The sequence below is a fragment of the Fonsecaea pedrosoi genome (genome assembly GCF_000835455.1).
Source record: "Fonsecaea pedrosoi CBS 271.37 unplaced genomic scaffold supercont1.8, whole genome shotgun sequence".
NCBI classification, from domain to species: Eukaryota; Fungi; Ascomycota; class Eurotiomycetes; order Chaetothyriales; family Herpotrichiellaceae; genus Fonsecaea; species Fonsecaea pedrosoi.
The window spans coordinates 707961-722141 of record NW_013550608.1 but is presented as its reverse complement, the minus strand read 5'-3'; the positions used below and the strand labels follow the sequence as shown (position 1 = coordinate 722141).

Sequence of the window (14181 nt, the reverse complement as noted above, 5' to 3'; positions counted from 1 at the left end):
TCAATCCACCCCCGTCACTGATGAGTGGTATAAAAAGAGGCTCAAAAGGACGTGTGTCTTTTGGGCGGATTCAAATCAATATTAGATGATGAGCGAACGCGCCACACACAGTCACGCCAACGTCAACACACCCCGTCTCCAGCCCATGCGGTGATGCCAAATGGAGAACCATTCAATGTCACTTATTACAGAGCACTGTCCGAGGGTGCCAAGGAACAAGATTACAGAGTGAAAAGAGGAAGGAGGAAAGGGGGATGTATTCGTGGGATAAAAAGTGGTTTTTTGATGGGATTGATGAAGTGATGAAGTGATGAAGGAATAAGAGAAGGGGAGTGAGACAGGGAAGAGATGGAGAGATGGAGAAGATGGAAGGCCAAGTTCAACCTCTGAGATTAAAGCGCTACCCGCAGTTCCAGACTAAGCCTGTTTTGGTTTGGTGACTGGTTGTCTCGCATCATGCCCAGTTGCGGCCACTTTTTGTTCCAGGGCCATGGGCCACGGTGCCTCCAGAGGCTGTTTATACAAAGTACAAGGTACTCGGTGCTCAATACTGACTTTGCTTCTCCATGATGCAATGTTGTCCTTGTTAGACTTGGGCGTTACAAGTGCAAGATGAGAGTCGGCTTTCATCAACTCCACCAAACCCTACAATCTGCGGACCTTCATCCTCGACCGTCATGGCATCCCGCACCCAGACTCTGCGGGACCGTCAGATAGGTGAGTAGCCTTTCCAGGACGAATTACTCCATACTTGAGTATTCTCACACGTCTCAGCTTCTATTGAGCGCATACTGAGCCTGAACCACGACCACGAATCTGCCTCAAATGGCGATGTCACCGCCAGTCCTCCAGCTGCCTCGCTTCTCAACGAGAATGGGGAACCAATATGGAAGGTTCTTGTGTTTGACAATCTTGGACGAGACATAATCAGCAGTGTTCTACGCGTCAATGACCTGCGCAGTAAGGGAGTAACAATACATCTGTCAGTTTGCGAACAAGTGGCCTAGGACAGTGCAACCACTGACTGGTCAACAGAAACATAAACTCACCTCGCTATCCCATACCAGACGTGCCTGTCCTGTATCTCGTCGAACCCACCCCGGTCAATATCCAGCTCATATGCTCTGACCTTGCCCGCGGCCTCTACTCTCCAGCCTATGTCAACTTCATCTCCTCGATATCTCGGCCACTCCTTGAAGAATTTGCCGCTCAGATCGCATCCACAAATACAGCAGATTCCATCGCCCAAGTGTACGACCAATACCTGAATTTTGTTGTCGCTGAACCCGACTTGTTCAGTTTGGCAATGGGAAAAGAGTCGTATTGGACATTTAATAGTGCCAAAGCAGAAGCTGAGGCCCAGGATGCAGCCATAGACAGGATTGTGAGCGGGCTGTTCAGCGTCAGCGTCACAATGGGATCAGTGCCCATTATACGATGCCCTCAAACAGAGCTGGCTAAGATGATCGCCACCAAGCTGGACAGAAAACTGAGAGATCATGTCCTCAACTCCAAAGATAACTTGTTCTCGTCAAAAGGCTCTGCAGCCAATCTATACTCTGCACCCTCACGACCTGTTCTGATAATTCTTGACCGGAACATCGATCTAGTTCCGATGCTGTCTCATTCATGGACATACCAGTCCTTGGTACATGATGTCCTGAAAATGCACCTCAACCGAATCACGGTGGACGTTGCCGACGAAGGAGATCCGACCACAAAGCCCCGAGCTTATGACCTTAACGCGAGCGACTTTTTCTGGGCGCGCAATGCAAGCGCTCCCTTTCCTCAAGTCGCAGAAGACATTGACAAAGAACTCACAAAGTACAAGACGGACGCGGAGGAGGTGACGAGGAAAACAGGCGTGAATAGCATTGAAGATCTCAACGACAGTTCAGCCTCCGCAGCTCACTTGAAAGCAGCGATAACACTGTTGCCCGAGTTGCGAGAGCGCAAAGCAACGCTGGACATGCACATGAACATCGCGACCGCCCTGCTCAAGGGCATCAAGGACCGCCAACTTGACAACTTCTTCCAGTTGGAAGAGACCATCACCAAACAAACTGCTGACCAAATGCTCAGTCTCATCAAGTCGGACGATAAGGGCAACAACCCGTTAGACAAGCTGAGAATATTTATCATCTGGTACCTTAGCGTCGATAGGGAGCCCTCAAAATCCGAGCTATCAGAATTCGAGTCTGCACTCACGGCTGCTGGCGTAGGCGATGCCGTGACGGCAATAAAACACATCTCCAACGTACGTCTGGAGACGCGAGGAACAATGATGAGCTCCACAGCACCATCTCAGCAACAGCCGTCATCCCAGGCGCCATTATTTGGCGGCCTCTCCTCACTCTCCAAGAATTTCACCGAAAAGCTCTCCTCCACTGCTCTCGGGAACACGTTCAGCAACGTCAACCTCGAAGCTCTCGTGTCCGGAGTGAAAAACTTTCTCCCCGCGAACAGGGATCTAACGGTGACCAAGATAGTAGAGTCGATCATGGACCCGCCCGCCGCGAGTTCCAGTGCAATCGCCATGACGGAGGGATATCTATATTTTGATCCCAGGAGTGCACATGCTAGAGGAATACCTGGGACAGCAAGCGGGTCGACTCCGCCGTCGAGAGACAGCAAGGGAGGTCTCGGTAGCCAGTCCGGAGGTGCAGGTGTGAATCCCAGCTTCGGCCAAAGGAGACAAGGATACACAGAGGCAATTGTCTTCACTGTGGGAGGAGGCAGTATGGACGAGTACGGCAATCTGCAGGACTGGGTCAAGAGGACGAGCGGCTTGGGAGCCGCCGGGGGGTCAGGAGTCGGCGCCAATGCTCCCCGGGCGAGGAGGGTCGTCTACGGGAGCACCGAACTGGTCAATGGCGAGGACTTTTTATCCGAGTTGGTGAGACTGGGCCAGGAACTCTAGTTGAGAAACGACGAGTGTATACCTACATCATCTGTCTCTGTCTCTATCTCTGTCCACGTACGAGCATGTGGAAAGGGTAGACGGCTGAACCAGTCGACTTAGATATACGCCAGACACACATGCACATATATACAGAGAGAGATAGAGATGGATACAGCGAGGTGGCGATCAATGAAACAAACGGAATCCCAAAAAAAAGCCATGTATAACTGTCATTCATTCACTCATTGACTCATTGACTTGGTCTCATTTCCACTCCATTCATTCACTACCTACTTAGAGAGTGTATGTATATATGTACCTCAGTCAGTCTGTCCTCGATCACTCCTTGGACAGGATCGGGTCGGACATAACGTCCCCTGGTGGCCTCGAGCACAACAGTCGGCTGTTCCTCGTTCGTCCACATGATCTGTTCGTACACGACAACATTCACATCGAGGCATCGAATCATTGTAGCGCGTATATATAGCATTGAGCATTTCAGAGAGACAGCCACATAGATAGACAGACAGAACCTCTAGCAGGCACCCGCATCCGAACCAAATGCAAAATGCAAAAGGTGTGGGTTGGCCATACAACGCGGCGCACCAGCCAGTCCTGTTCGATCGACACCTCACCTCCTAGCTCGCGAGAACCTGCCTCCCCCTCCGCTTGCTCTCTTGGCCCTCGAATTCTTGTTCTTGATCTTCAGACTCCGGAAGTTCATGTGCGAGTAGGCGTTCGGATTGATCTTGCGGGTTGTCGTACTCTCGTCTCGACCGGCCGTGCTGCTTGTCGTGAGATTTCTCGAGGGTTTGGACTTGGATTTGGTCTTTACGAAGCCATCGGGGTGGAGGGATGGTTGTGGTTCTAGTCTGGTGGTAGATGATGTGCGTTTTGACTTTGTTGTCACTTTCTTCTTGGTGGCAGGTCCATCGTTCACAGGTAGGTGTTCGTCCGCATCGTCGGATATGTCTGGTTCCTCGAATCCGCCGTCATCAGATTCTTCATTTTCAACAGAAACATGTTCCGTATGTGAACCCGCTAGGCCTACGCAAGCAGCCTCAGCGGCAACAGCCAGTTCATCCTCACTTTCGGACTCGTCGACACGCGGAGCCTCAAACTCATCATCGTCCTCATCCTCGTCATCAGCGACAAACCGAGGCGCTGCAGATGGTTTCATTTTCACCGGTCTTATCATGACTCTTCTTGTTGTCCTTTTCTGTCCCCGTTTCTTCCATACCCTCGGTGCCGGGTCCTCTCCTGCGGCGATCACAGTCGAAACTCCATCTACGGGCTGACTATCATTGACGAGGACGTTGACTTCATTGGCTTCCATTTCCCTCAGTGCGTCAAGGTCATCTTCATCGTCATTGTCGTCTCGTTGTTGTGTCTCCTGCCTGCTTTGCTCCAGGTCTGCTATGATCTGACTCAACGGTTTCGGCGCGCTTTTGACATGTCCTAGGCTTCGTCGCGGGCCTCGTCTAGTGGATGTGGGACTCGACATGCCTCCAGAGGCTCCAGAGGCTGCGAAAAGTCTCTCTTTGAAGGAGAAAGTCCGCTTCAAGTAAGGGGGGGTAAAGTCGTTGGCGTTCGCTGTCGCGTTGCCCGGGCCATTGTCTTTCGTCGGAGTGGGTTTGAGGACAAAGTCACGAAGCGGAGTTTTATTCTGTATCGGAGCATCTGCCTCATCATCACCACTGATCATGGTCGCAAATCTGATTGCACTGGGGGTTGCGAAGAAGTGATCCAGCATGAATTTTCTGCCTTCGCTGATCGGGGTCTTGGAGTGCAAGTGCTTTCCAGCGGACACTCTTGTTGACGGCGTGGTAGCCAGAAGACCTCCATCTCGAGTATAACTCGACGGTCTGGGTTTCTGGCTCGGGGTTTGGGCCACCGGCAGCTCTTGCGAGTCAAGGTCCACACCTCCATCGTAAAGAGCATCAATCTTCCTCTTTCTGCTTCCCGGTGTGCTTCCAACGCTTTTCCTAGACCCTGACGTTGAGAGCAGGTCGAATATGCCCAGCACCGTGCCATCTCTTCGCGGAGTCGGTCCAATGGCCCGGGGTATCACTTTCGGTGATATCGATGCGGGCGGGTCGTAAGGGTCGATGTCGTTGGGATGCCATTGCGGTCTTGAAGGAGAAAAGCTCTTCCGGCTTCGATGCGGTGTCAGGCCAATTGCAATTGCACTGTCCGACCGTCCGTGCCGTCGAGTACTCTGGTGTCGGCGAGGTGTGTTCAATGCATCAATGCCGCGTTTTCCAGCAAGCACATCGCGCACTCGACTGTATTCTTTGTATTTTGCTGCAATGACAGCGTCCGCCTTGATGTCGCCCTTGCCTGGCTTGCGGCCGCCGTGGCTCGCAGCGAATGACCGCTCATATTCTTTCAAGTCGATGCGAAGAGCGTCTGCTTGAGACTGCAGAGATGCTCGTTTGGGTGTGTCGAGGAGAGGAGTCGATGCGTCCATGATAGCTCCAGAGATTGTACAGTCAAATCAGAAACGGGCATTCCGTCAGCCATGCGAACATATCAAGCTGCAATCAGAATGCGGAGAGCGACAGAGATGCGAGGTTCTACGACGGACACGCTGGTACACGCCCCCGTCGCGTCGCCATTTACGCGCTCTCACGGGGCTGATGTTGGTACATGGGCAACTTTGCCGACAATTTTCGTGACCCACAGAACAAATCTGGTCTGGGCATGCGACAAAATGAAGCGAACAGAGGGAACAACAAACTAGGGTCCTTTGATGGCAATTTTAGGGAAGAACGTTGTAATGAATTTTATCTCTTCCTGCACCGCCACGACCATGGGTGGAACTAACGTAGCTGCGCTGGATGGAAATCGTATTGATCTCGTTTTTGAATATTTTCCACTTTTCTCGAGTCCCACGGCGCCTCTTCATGAGACACTGTTCCGTAGATCTTGCACATCATACTGCAGGCCGAGCCATCTGTCGTCCTTGCTCTGTTGGCAGAACCATCATCGAGTACCTCGTTATTCGACCATACAAAGCGTGCACTCTCACTTCGAGCATGCCACATGGCCCAGAATCAAAGACGCCGCTTATGCCACCAACTCAACAACACCGCCAGCCTCCTTGATCTTTCGCTCGGCCTCCTTGCTAAACCACCTTGCTCTTACGACAATCGGGATCTTGGGAATGCGGCCCTTGCCGAGAACTTTGGAGTATCCGAGAGGGAGAAGGTCAAGAACGGGAGCGGTATCGGTCTTCTTGCCAGAAACGTAGGCTTCGCGGGTCTCTTCGGGGACCAATGACCAGAGCTGAAAGAAACATGTTAGGTTTTTGTTTTCAATGTCAATGACAAGAGAAGAGTCTGACCTTGTCGAGGTTGATCGAGGGTTTCCAGTAGTGGTTTCTGAGCAGGTGGAAGTGTCTCATACCGACCTTTCCGAAGTAACTAGTCCAGCAATTAGCACTCATTCGGGCCACAAAACATCAAGCTGGGGAAGAATTGGTCCAACGAGACCGCTCTCCTCTCCAGACCCGAATTTTACAAGCGGCAGACGTACCCAGGATGGTATTTATCCATGTTTGTTCTGTGGTGATGTTGACCACCGGCGAGACCGCGACCACCTGGATGCTTGCGGTGCTTTCCAACACGACCGTGACCGGCGGACACATGGCCGCGGCTGAAAATTCAACAGTTAGCCACGTCCCTCAGTGTTTGAATGATATTGCAAGTGAAATCAGGATGAGCGCTGTTCGCGAGGCGACTCGATATGTCGGCGGTGCGTTCGACTCGTGCGAAGCCTGACCCAGGCATTGCAGGATCGAGGTCGTCGGAAGCGCAGTTTTGATCGTTGACCGACTCAACGTTGTGCGAGGCGCCATTCGTAATGGTATCGACATGGTGGGGAGCATTCGAAGGGAGTAGACTCACTGTTTTCTCGTCTTGGTCAGTCTCGTGGGCATGTTGGCGGTGTCGAGACTGAAGTTTGTCGTTGATTGAAAGCAAACGTAGATGTTGAGGTGGAAGTGCAAGAAAATGTGCGGTCTCCGAACTTGGGTTAGCGCAGATAAATCTTGGCAATAACATGACCGAAGTTATTCCGATTACTTGTTAAGCCACACTCAACATCAGGTCTGCCACGTCTTTCACGGCTCCATCACCTCCCAGCTACGTAAGTCTGAGTGTTCATAAGCGATGAAGTGACTGCCACCTGGAGTACACTTATATTTCTTACAATTAGATGACACCACTATGAGTAAGTAGATCTTAGGAGTCCTGGCTCTGTGGGTCGGTGGGACTATATCCCGCTGGCGCTCTCGAGGCGCTTGCGTCTTGAACTTGGATAGAGATCTTCTCTTTACAAGATACCTGCAGTACGATTTAAAGTTATTCGTGGTCATAGTCGAGGCTGCTCGACGAACATGACATGCCCACCACCAGGATAGGCCGGGAAGCACCGATCCGACTCTCCTCAAACATGTCGTGAACATCCTCGACTTTGCGCACTCTCTTTTCATTTGTATTCTCGAAAGCCTTCGCAGAGAGGCCTTCGAGACTTAAGCGTGCGACCATGTCTCTCACGTCCGGGCCGTTCAGCCTCCACGCACGAATGAGAAGGTGCAAGGAAATGAAGGATGGCTTCCTGAACAGCGAAGTGTCCCTTTCCGAGAACAAGTCTGGGTTTCTCGACATCAACTTCCAACTCTTCGAACTTCAGGGTGTCCATCATCTCTTGCCTGTAGATGCTGTGGAATGCCGGTGGTGTCTGTCTTTTTGGTCTTTGAGGGGGGATTCGTTTTGTCTGGCTCTGTATTCTCCATGTCGATATATTACTCCAGTGTCCATCCCTAAGAGATCTGTCTGAGTAACAGACTGGAGATAGAACGGCGCCCTTTTCTCTCTGCTCCAGCGAGCGACAGTCACGCCTGAGCTTGTGCAACATCTCAACGGATTGTCGGTGTATACGCAGGAGAACGCGGCAACCTCGACAGAGAGAGCTGAACATGGCCGTTTCAGGAAACTTCATAATTGGCATGAAACGCGGCGCGGGAACTGAGAGGCGGCGGTGGCAGTTGAGGAGGCCTAAGGAAAAGGTGGCGCTGGATCCCATTATTTCGGACTATGGGTGCTGACCACAGGGCGCGACGCTCTCGTTGTGGCCGGCGATAGATGACTACATGCAAGGCTAGTCGCTGGCGGCCTCCAATTTCTAATATGGTTCTCATCGTGCAGTCGGTAGGGAGAGTGGTAGGGTTTGAAGATTCACTGTGTGGAAAGGGGATGAATAGTTGAGTTGATGAGTGACATACACACATCACAATCACAGTCCACATGCTTCGACTAGGCAATTCATGTCTTATGATGAATGAAGTATGATCGATATGGACAATAGTGGTTGTCTCGATTCCATAAGAGGTGAGAGATAAAATGCGGGTTTCTCTCCTATTGGCTTTTGTAATATCCTATCTAGCGGTTGTGGTGGTAGTGAGCCATCCCTTACATACCTACTGAGTAGGTATCTATGATAGATACATCAATAGTTCTATCAACAAATACCATGCCAGTACCTCCTCCACAAAAATCCAACATCGATCTTCCTGCTTCGGACTCTCTCGTACACACCATTAAAAGCGAACCGGAACCAAACCCATTTCTCTACCTACATCGTAGAACTCCATCCCAACTTGTTTCTCTCCCAAGCTCTTTTTTACCCAGGCTGTGCGCCAAAAACGCCATGCTGAATCGTAAATGGAATGGATCTATGCGTAAACCCCATCTCTAAACTCGGAATCCCCGAATAGGGTGGTGGTAACCATAACCCCCATGTATCTATGTTCGTTCCCGTTGTTGTGGTCGTCGAAATCGTCGCGGGCGTCATCTGTACGCCCCGTATCATAATCCAGTGCTCATCAATGTGTTCGTCTTCGAATTTCGAAGGTGCATAATCTGTTGCAACGTCGACACCTTGATGCTTCTGTCTCTGCGAGCCCTGGGAAAAACCAACATGGTCCAGAGCCCTGGCTTTCACTCAACAATCTCGGTCTCGCCCTTCCTCACTGAGGTAGTCGGATGTGCCATGTTAGACCGTCTCTCTCCCGGGCCCTAGTCCCTGGATGCAATTCAGCGTCTCCTGCCCGGCCACTTCCAGATTTCTCTCGTCGTCCAAACGACTCCTGACCCTGACCAGCTCGTTCCGGGCCTCCTTTGTCTCTTCTTTATCGCCGCACATCACCGCGATGCGTAGCCTCTCCTCTGCCTTTTTCCGCTTACGCTCCTGCCGTTGTTCATCTTCTCGCATCTGGCGAATCAAGGTGGATTTTTCTCGGATGCGGCCACCGTACCGGTAGAAGAGGAAGGGGATCGGGATAATGACGACCTCAAGAAGGCCCAGCAAGGTTCCTGCCCAGTTAGGGCCTAGAGCGCGATACATCGCCGGTCCAGCCAGAGGCAATGTCCCTCCAAGCACAGATCGCATGACGGCATTGCCTGCCATTGCACTGGCGGCGTAGATTCCATAGCTGTATGCGAGGTAGTTCCCGGCATAGATGAACACGGCTCCGTTGCCATAACCAAACGGGATACCCGCTGCAATAGAGACGGCCCAGTGGATCTTGGTCGGGTAACAGGACCATGCGAACCACAATTCACCAATAGGAATCAAGACAGCGGCGATGCAGACAATGCTCATCATTGCTTCAGGCGGCACGTTTCCTTCCTCGTCTCTTTTGTGCGAGTTGATGAGCTTGCGGATGGGCGATGCGCTCGCAATGATCATAAGAGTACCAATGCCAATCCCAAGGAAGGAGAGGCCGCTCATACCGGTGGACCAGCCCCGCATTTCCGTGAAGACGATGGGATATGCAACGAAGCATAGATAAAGGATGCCTAGGGAAGTGCAAGGTCAGTGGTTGACAACGACGGGAACAAAGACCCTAAGGCAAGAAAAGGGAAAAACCACGAACCATAGACGATCGATATGTAAACGTTCCAGAAGATGCAAATGGGCTCCTGGACTGCAAGCAACAACGGACGTTTGAGGTTGATTTTCATCAGCTCGATAAATCCCACCCGAATATCATAGCGGGTCCAGTACCTGTCATCGTCATGGACTTTTCGCAAGTTCTTCGCTCTGCGCTGTAGCAGGACTGGGGCATAAGTCTCCTTGGAAAAGACCAGTAGTGCAAAGGCACAGCCTGCCCAGATCATGGCTATCCAGTTAGTCCACCGCCAGCCTAAGTATTCAGTGACGAAGCCGCCAATCGTTGGGCCAACCACAGGACCATTCATGGGACCGATGGACCAGATGGAGAAAGCTGTCGCGCGATACTCGTCCGAGACCAGATCCGCAATGGATCCGGGAGCATTAGCAATCATGGCACTTCCAAAAACAGCCCCAAAGAATCTCGCAATAATGATAGTCTGCAGATTTGTAGCAATTGCTGCAGGAATGACCAGGATGGTGTACAAAGCCATGCATATAATATATACAGGTTTTCGTCCATATGTTTCGGCGATCGGGGCGAGCAGCAGAGAGCCTACCGCCAGCCCGAACAGGTACGCCGTGACACCAAGAGTGGCAATGGGTTCCGAATTCACACCAAACTCCTCCATCATGGCCTGCATGCCCGATGTGTAAGAGGTCGAGTACATCACCACCCCCAGTGTGCCAAAGGATATCGTGAAGATGGCAAAAGATTTGTACCCCATTGACCAATTCCTCGGATTTCCAGGATCATCTGGGTCAAAGTCCACCTCAAAGGACGGATCTAGTGTGAGGTCCGTGCCATGAGTAGTTATTCTCGTCACCGTTCTGGCGGCCGATTGTCTGGAGGCTTGTGTAATTGTGAGGGTTAAGGCTCGTTCATCATTGTCTGACTCGGATCTGGAGACAGAAGACGTGGGAGACTGTTCAGTAATGGGTGAATAGCATTCATTGTGATTGGGAGTCTGTGGGGAAGAGTAGGAACTGTCTGGATATCGAGAAATGACGACTGGCGGGATGGGCTTTTCTGGATCCGACATTGCGGGGGAAGGAGATCTGTCGAATGGGATGGGCTCGAAATGGTCAAACAGAACAGGTTCAGGAAGCCGGAGCACTTTTGATCGCGTTGCAGAGAAGGAGGTGTCGCTCCAAGACGAGGAAATGGTGGGAAACAGAGACACAGGAGGGCAAAGAATAACAAACCTTGTTGGAAAAATCCCCACGGTTTCTTGCGGTGTACTTACAACAATTGAGAAAAGGGCGTGTGTACTCGTATAGAGGCCCAAGTCTCGGAATGAGATGCCGTGCAGACCAGTCACGATAGAAGTCCGTCATCTTGGAGCGGGGCGCCCAGGTTGGAAATGGCTGAGCGGCAACTATACTTGAATGGAGAAGTATTGAAAGTAAAAAGAGAGTGTCAGAGTCAGAGAGTCGGAGATGCGGCATGTATGACAAAAGTCGTCGGTGGTGCTGCAAAACATGCCACTGTCCTCGATCTTTTCACCGATGCCACCGGATTGCTGGTCAATCAGTGGCGGGGTCGATGAAATCTGCGTCTGTGATTTTCAAGCCAAATTGAGTGCAATGATTACCTCCGCCAATCGATGGCCGTGGTTTCTCGCGGCGCCCCTGTTGTCGTGCCGGTAGGATTTTCGGTGTCCCGCCACTGGTTAGGAAAATTCAGACCGTGGTCATTTGCCGGATGTCGTCAACGCAAAAAGCAGAAACGGCATGGGGAGCGGGGCAGCAAGCTGATGGAGACTCGTATCTCATCGCCCAGATCCCTGATCAGACTGGTGAAGGTCCAAGCCCCCTCTCTTGCGTGACCTGGCGCGCCTGGCCTGTTCCAGAGGGAAGCTGATTGAGGAAATGAAGTTCCCGAATAAGTTATCCGACGGAACGAGTGTGGGTCGAGGATTGTGGGCACCGTGGCGTCGAAGTGTGAGTTGGGCGTTGAGATCAAAGGCGGATCTCTTCCGTGGCTTCGGCTATTGACCCCTGTAACCTCCCTGCTCAAACCAGTTTGTATAGCCGGCGCCTCTTTGCCATAAGGTTCGTTGGGAGGGAGAGTAGTCGTCTAGCGAACGTCTGCAGTATCTTCATCCTCGACTCCGTGTAAGAGAAATACGCCCGTAGGAGCAGGTGAATGGATCTGAGAACCTTCTGGAGGATGCTTCCATTCCATCGTCAAGTGATATGGTCGTCAGCAGGAAGCTGGATGCGGTGTGTATTTTTGAATACCGACTCTTCCACGTGACGGCCGTCTCAGCAGCGCGTTTTAACACCTGTGTGACGCCTTGCCCACAGGGCAGTGCTTTCGCTGTGGTCCGCATTCCCTTCAAATCGACCCGGTCTTTGCGTTGTTGTCGAGGGGGCCGCACCGGTGACCAAGTCAGGCCAAATCGAGGGTCCCGCCAGAGTAAATATGGCAAACAGCGGGGAATGACGCTGTGGAACGCTGGCGTCAAGTATTTGCTGCTAACATCTCTCAGAGAGACGAGAAAAGTCACGATGGCAGGCGTCGCTAGCTTCTTCTCCTTGCTCAGAATTGCAGACATGATTGCTGTTTTATTATGCATGAATACCCGACACTCTAGAAGTCGGAAACCACGTTCTCCGACTGGCTCTCTAACTGCGGCATCGAAATGTCCCTAGCCTTCTTTTGACACCATTCACTACTGGCTCGGTAAAAGGATGGCTGCAGGAGACGTCGAAGCCGGTTCTGGTCGGGTGATTGCTCGACTTGCAGGCGAGGATGAAAGAATATCGGGAGAAACCACGAGAGGAACGACAGGCTGCGGCGTGGCAGCGTGGCATAGGGTGCCATTGTGGCCGGACATTTTGTGATACGCTCGAGGGGTTTTTGTGAACAAGGGGTTCGGGTCGACTTGAAAAGAGTTGGAATGTAGGTCAGGAAAGGTCACCGAGTCGCAAGGGTTACAACGGATGGCAGGCGGGCATGTGTGTCCGATGTGTCAGCACCTGTGCACCTTAACATTGAACTGTCCAACTGAGAAGTTGTGGGCGCTTGACACCAGCTCGTAGGTCAAGCTATAGCTGTGAGAAGATATTCCCACAGCATTTTCACAAGGAACTTTCGTCAAAGATCGGGGAGACACATCAAGTCAACTTGGCAAAAAGAACAGCGCAGCCTGGCACGTGAAGCATGTCGTATTCAAGTAGCATAGCTAATAGTACATATATCGGATGAGTGTTTTTTCTGAGGGTATACATTTTTATTATCAATGAAGACCATCCTTCACCTATTACATTACAGAGTATCGCGCGAAGTTTCCGGTCGTAATTCGGAGGGGATTAACCAAGAGAAAGGAAAAGCAGGAAAGTTGGCGCAATGCAGGATTCCCAGATAGTTCATCTTTTCCAAACACCCTTCTCGTCCTTTTTCCATCGACCACCAATCGGTGTATGGGTTCTTGCTGGTCGTGGCTGATATTCATCATCGCTCAAGACCGGAGTCGAAAGGGTCCTAGACTCCCGTTGTTCGGCGGCTTGTTGTGGTGGTGGTGTTTCGACGTTCTTAGTGTCCTGTTCTGCGGGTGTAGCTTGTCCCGACTGTGAACTGTCTAGCACTTGGCCTTCGATGATCTGAGCGTCCAGTGTAGTAACCTTGCGCTGCCGCCATTCGTCGCGCATCTTCTCCCACTCATCTGGTTCATCAGCTTCGTCGCCGCTGACGATACGGGTCAGCACTGGCAAGTCTGTTTTGTTGCGTGATGCATGAAGCGAAGGTGATCCCGAGTGCGGGCGCCTCATCTCACTAACATGTTGGCTGTTCTTGGAACTCGAAGGGCCCTCTGTCGCCGTCGAATTTCTATGCACGTTCTTGTATTTCGGATCCAGAGCCAGTTTAGTCTTGACAGCCGCTGCATGACGCGAGGTGAGGACAACGTGATCAGTGTCTTTCTTCTCCTTGTTCTTCTCCTTCCTACCAAATAGCTTGCTCAACCCGCTGCTCGATTTTGTCAAGGACGGTTCTGGGACAGAGCTGGCGCGGCTTCGATCCACGTTGTTCATTGCGCCGAACCAGCCGGGTTCGGATTTGCGAGACGACAAAGAGGTGCTACTCGCATTTCGCGATGAGGGAATTGAGGTCGCTCTGGAATGCTCGGTTGAATGTCTTCGGTCGGGTACTTCACGAGTCAGAGTGTCAAGGAAGGCAAAGGTCGACGTCGCCATGATCGCGATAACCGGGTGCGTTCTCCGAAAGGCGCAGAAGGGTATCCTATATGTCACAAGAAGCAATGGAGGCGATGGTCACAAACACGCAGAGAGCAACCTGTAACCAGCAAGCACAGGCT

At 51.7% G+C, this 14181-nt stretch overlaps 5 protein-coding genes across 5 annotated transcripts; 1 reads left to right on the top strand and 4 right to left on the bottom strand.

The window, feature by feature from the left end:
• Window positions 1–677: 677 nt before the first annotated feature.
• Z517_11573 (uncharacterized protein) lies at window positions 678–2920 on the top strand (the record flags this gene model as incomplete). The annotated part of the gene is made up of 3 exons (XM_013423157.1): window positions 678–717; window positions 775–982; window positions 1036–2920. 3 exons carry the CDS (start codon window positions 678–680, stop codon window positions 2918–2920), a joined length of 2133 nt encoding a protein of 710 aa, XP_013278611.1.
• Window positions 2921–3533: 613 nt separating this feature from the next.
• Window positions 3534–5372, bottom strand: Z517_11572 (uncharacterized protein; the record flags this gene model as incomplete). The annotated part of the gene is made up of 1 exon (XM_013423156.1): window positions 3534–5372. The coding sequence occupies one exon, from the start codon at window positions 5370–5372 to the stop codon at window positions 3534–3536; it is 1839 nt and encodes a 612-aa protein (XP_013278610.1).
• Window positions 5373–5971: 599 nt separating this feature from the next.
• Z517_11571 (60S ribosomal protein L27a) lies at window positions 5972–6842 on the bottom strand (the record flags this gene model as incomplete). Its single annotated transcript, XM_013423155.1, has 4 exons — window positions 5972–6190; window positions 6249–6327; window positions 6440–6559; window positions 6811–6842. 4 exons carry the CDS (start codon window positions 6840–6842, stop codon window positions 5972–5974), a joined length of 450 nt encoding a protein of 149 aa, XP_013278609.1.
• A 2117-nt stretch (window positions 6843–8959) lies between these two features.
• On the bottom strand, window positions 8960–10902 carry Z517_11570 (uncharacterized protein; the record flags this gene model as incomplete). The annotated part of the gene is made up of 2 exons (XM_013423154.1): window positions 8960–9765; window positions 9843–10902. The coding sequence occupies 2 exons, from the start codon at window positions 10900–10902 to the stop codon at window positions 8960–8962; spliced, it is 1866 nt and encodes a 621-aa protein (XP_013278608.1).
• Window positions 10903–13234: 2332 nt separating this feature from the next.
• Window positions 13235–14059, bottom strand: Z517_11569 (uncharacterized protein; the record flags this gene model as incomplete). The annotated part of the gene is made up of 1 exon (XM_013423153.1): window positions 13235–14059. The coding sequence occupies one exon, from the start codon at window positions 14057–14059 to the stop codon at window positions 13235–13237; it is 825 nt and encodes a 274-aa protein (XP_013278607.1).
• Window positions 14060–14181: the final 122 nt, after the last annotated feature.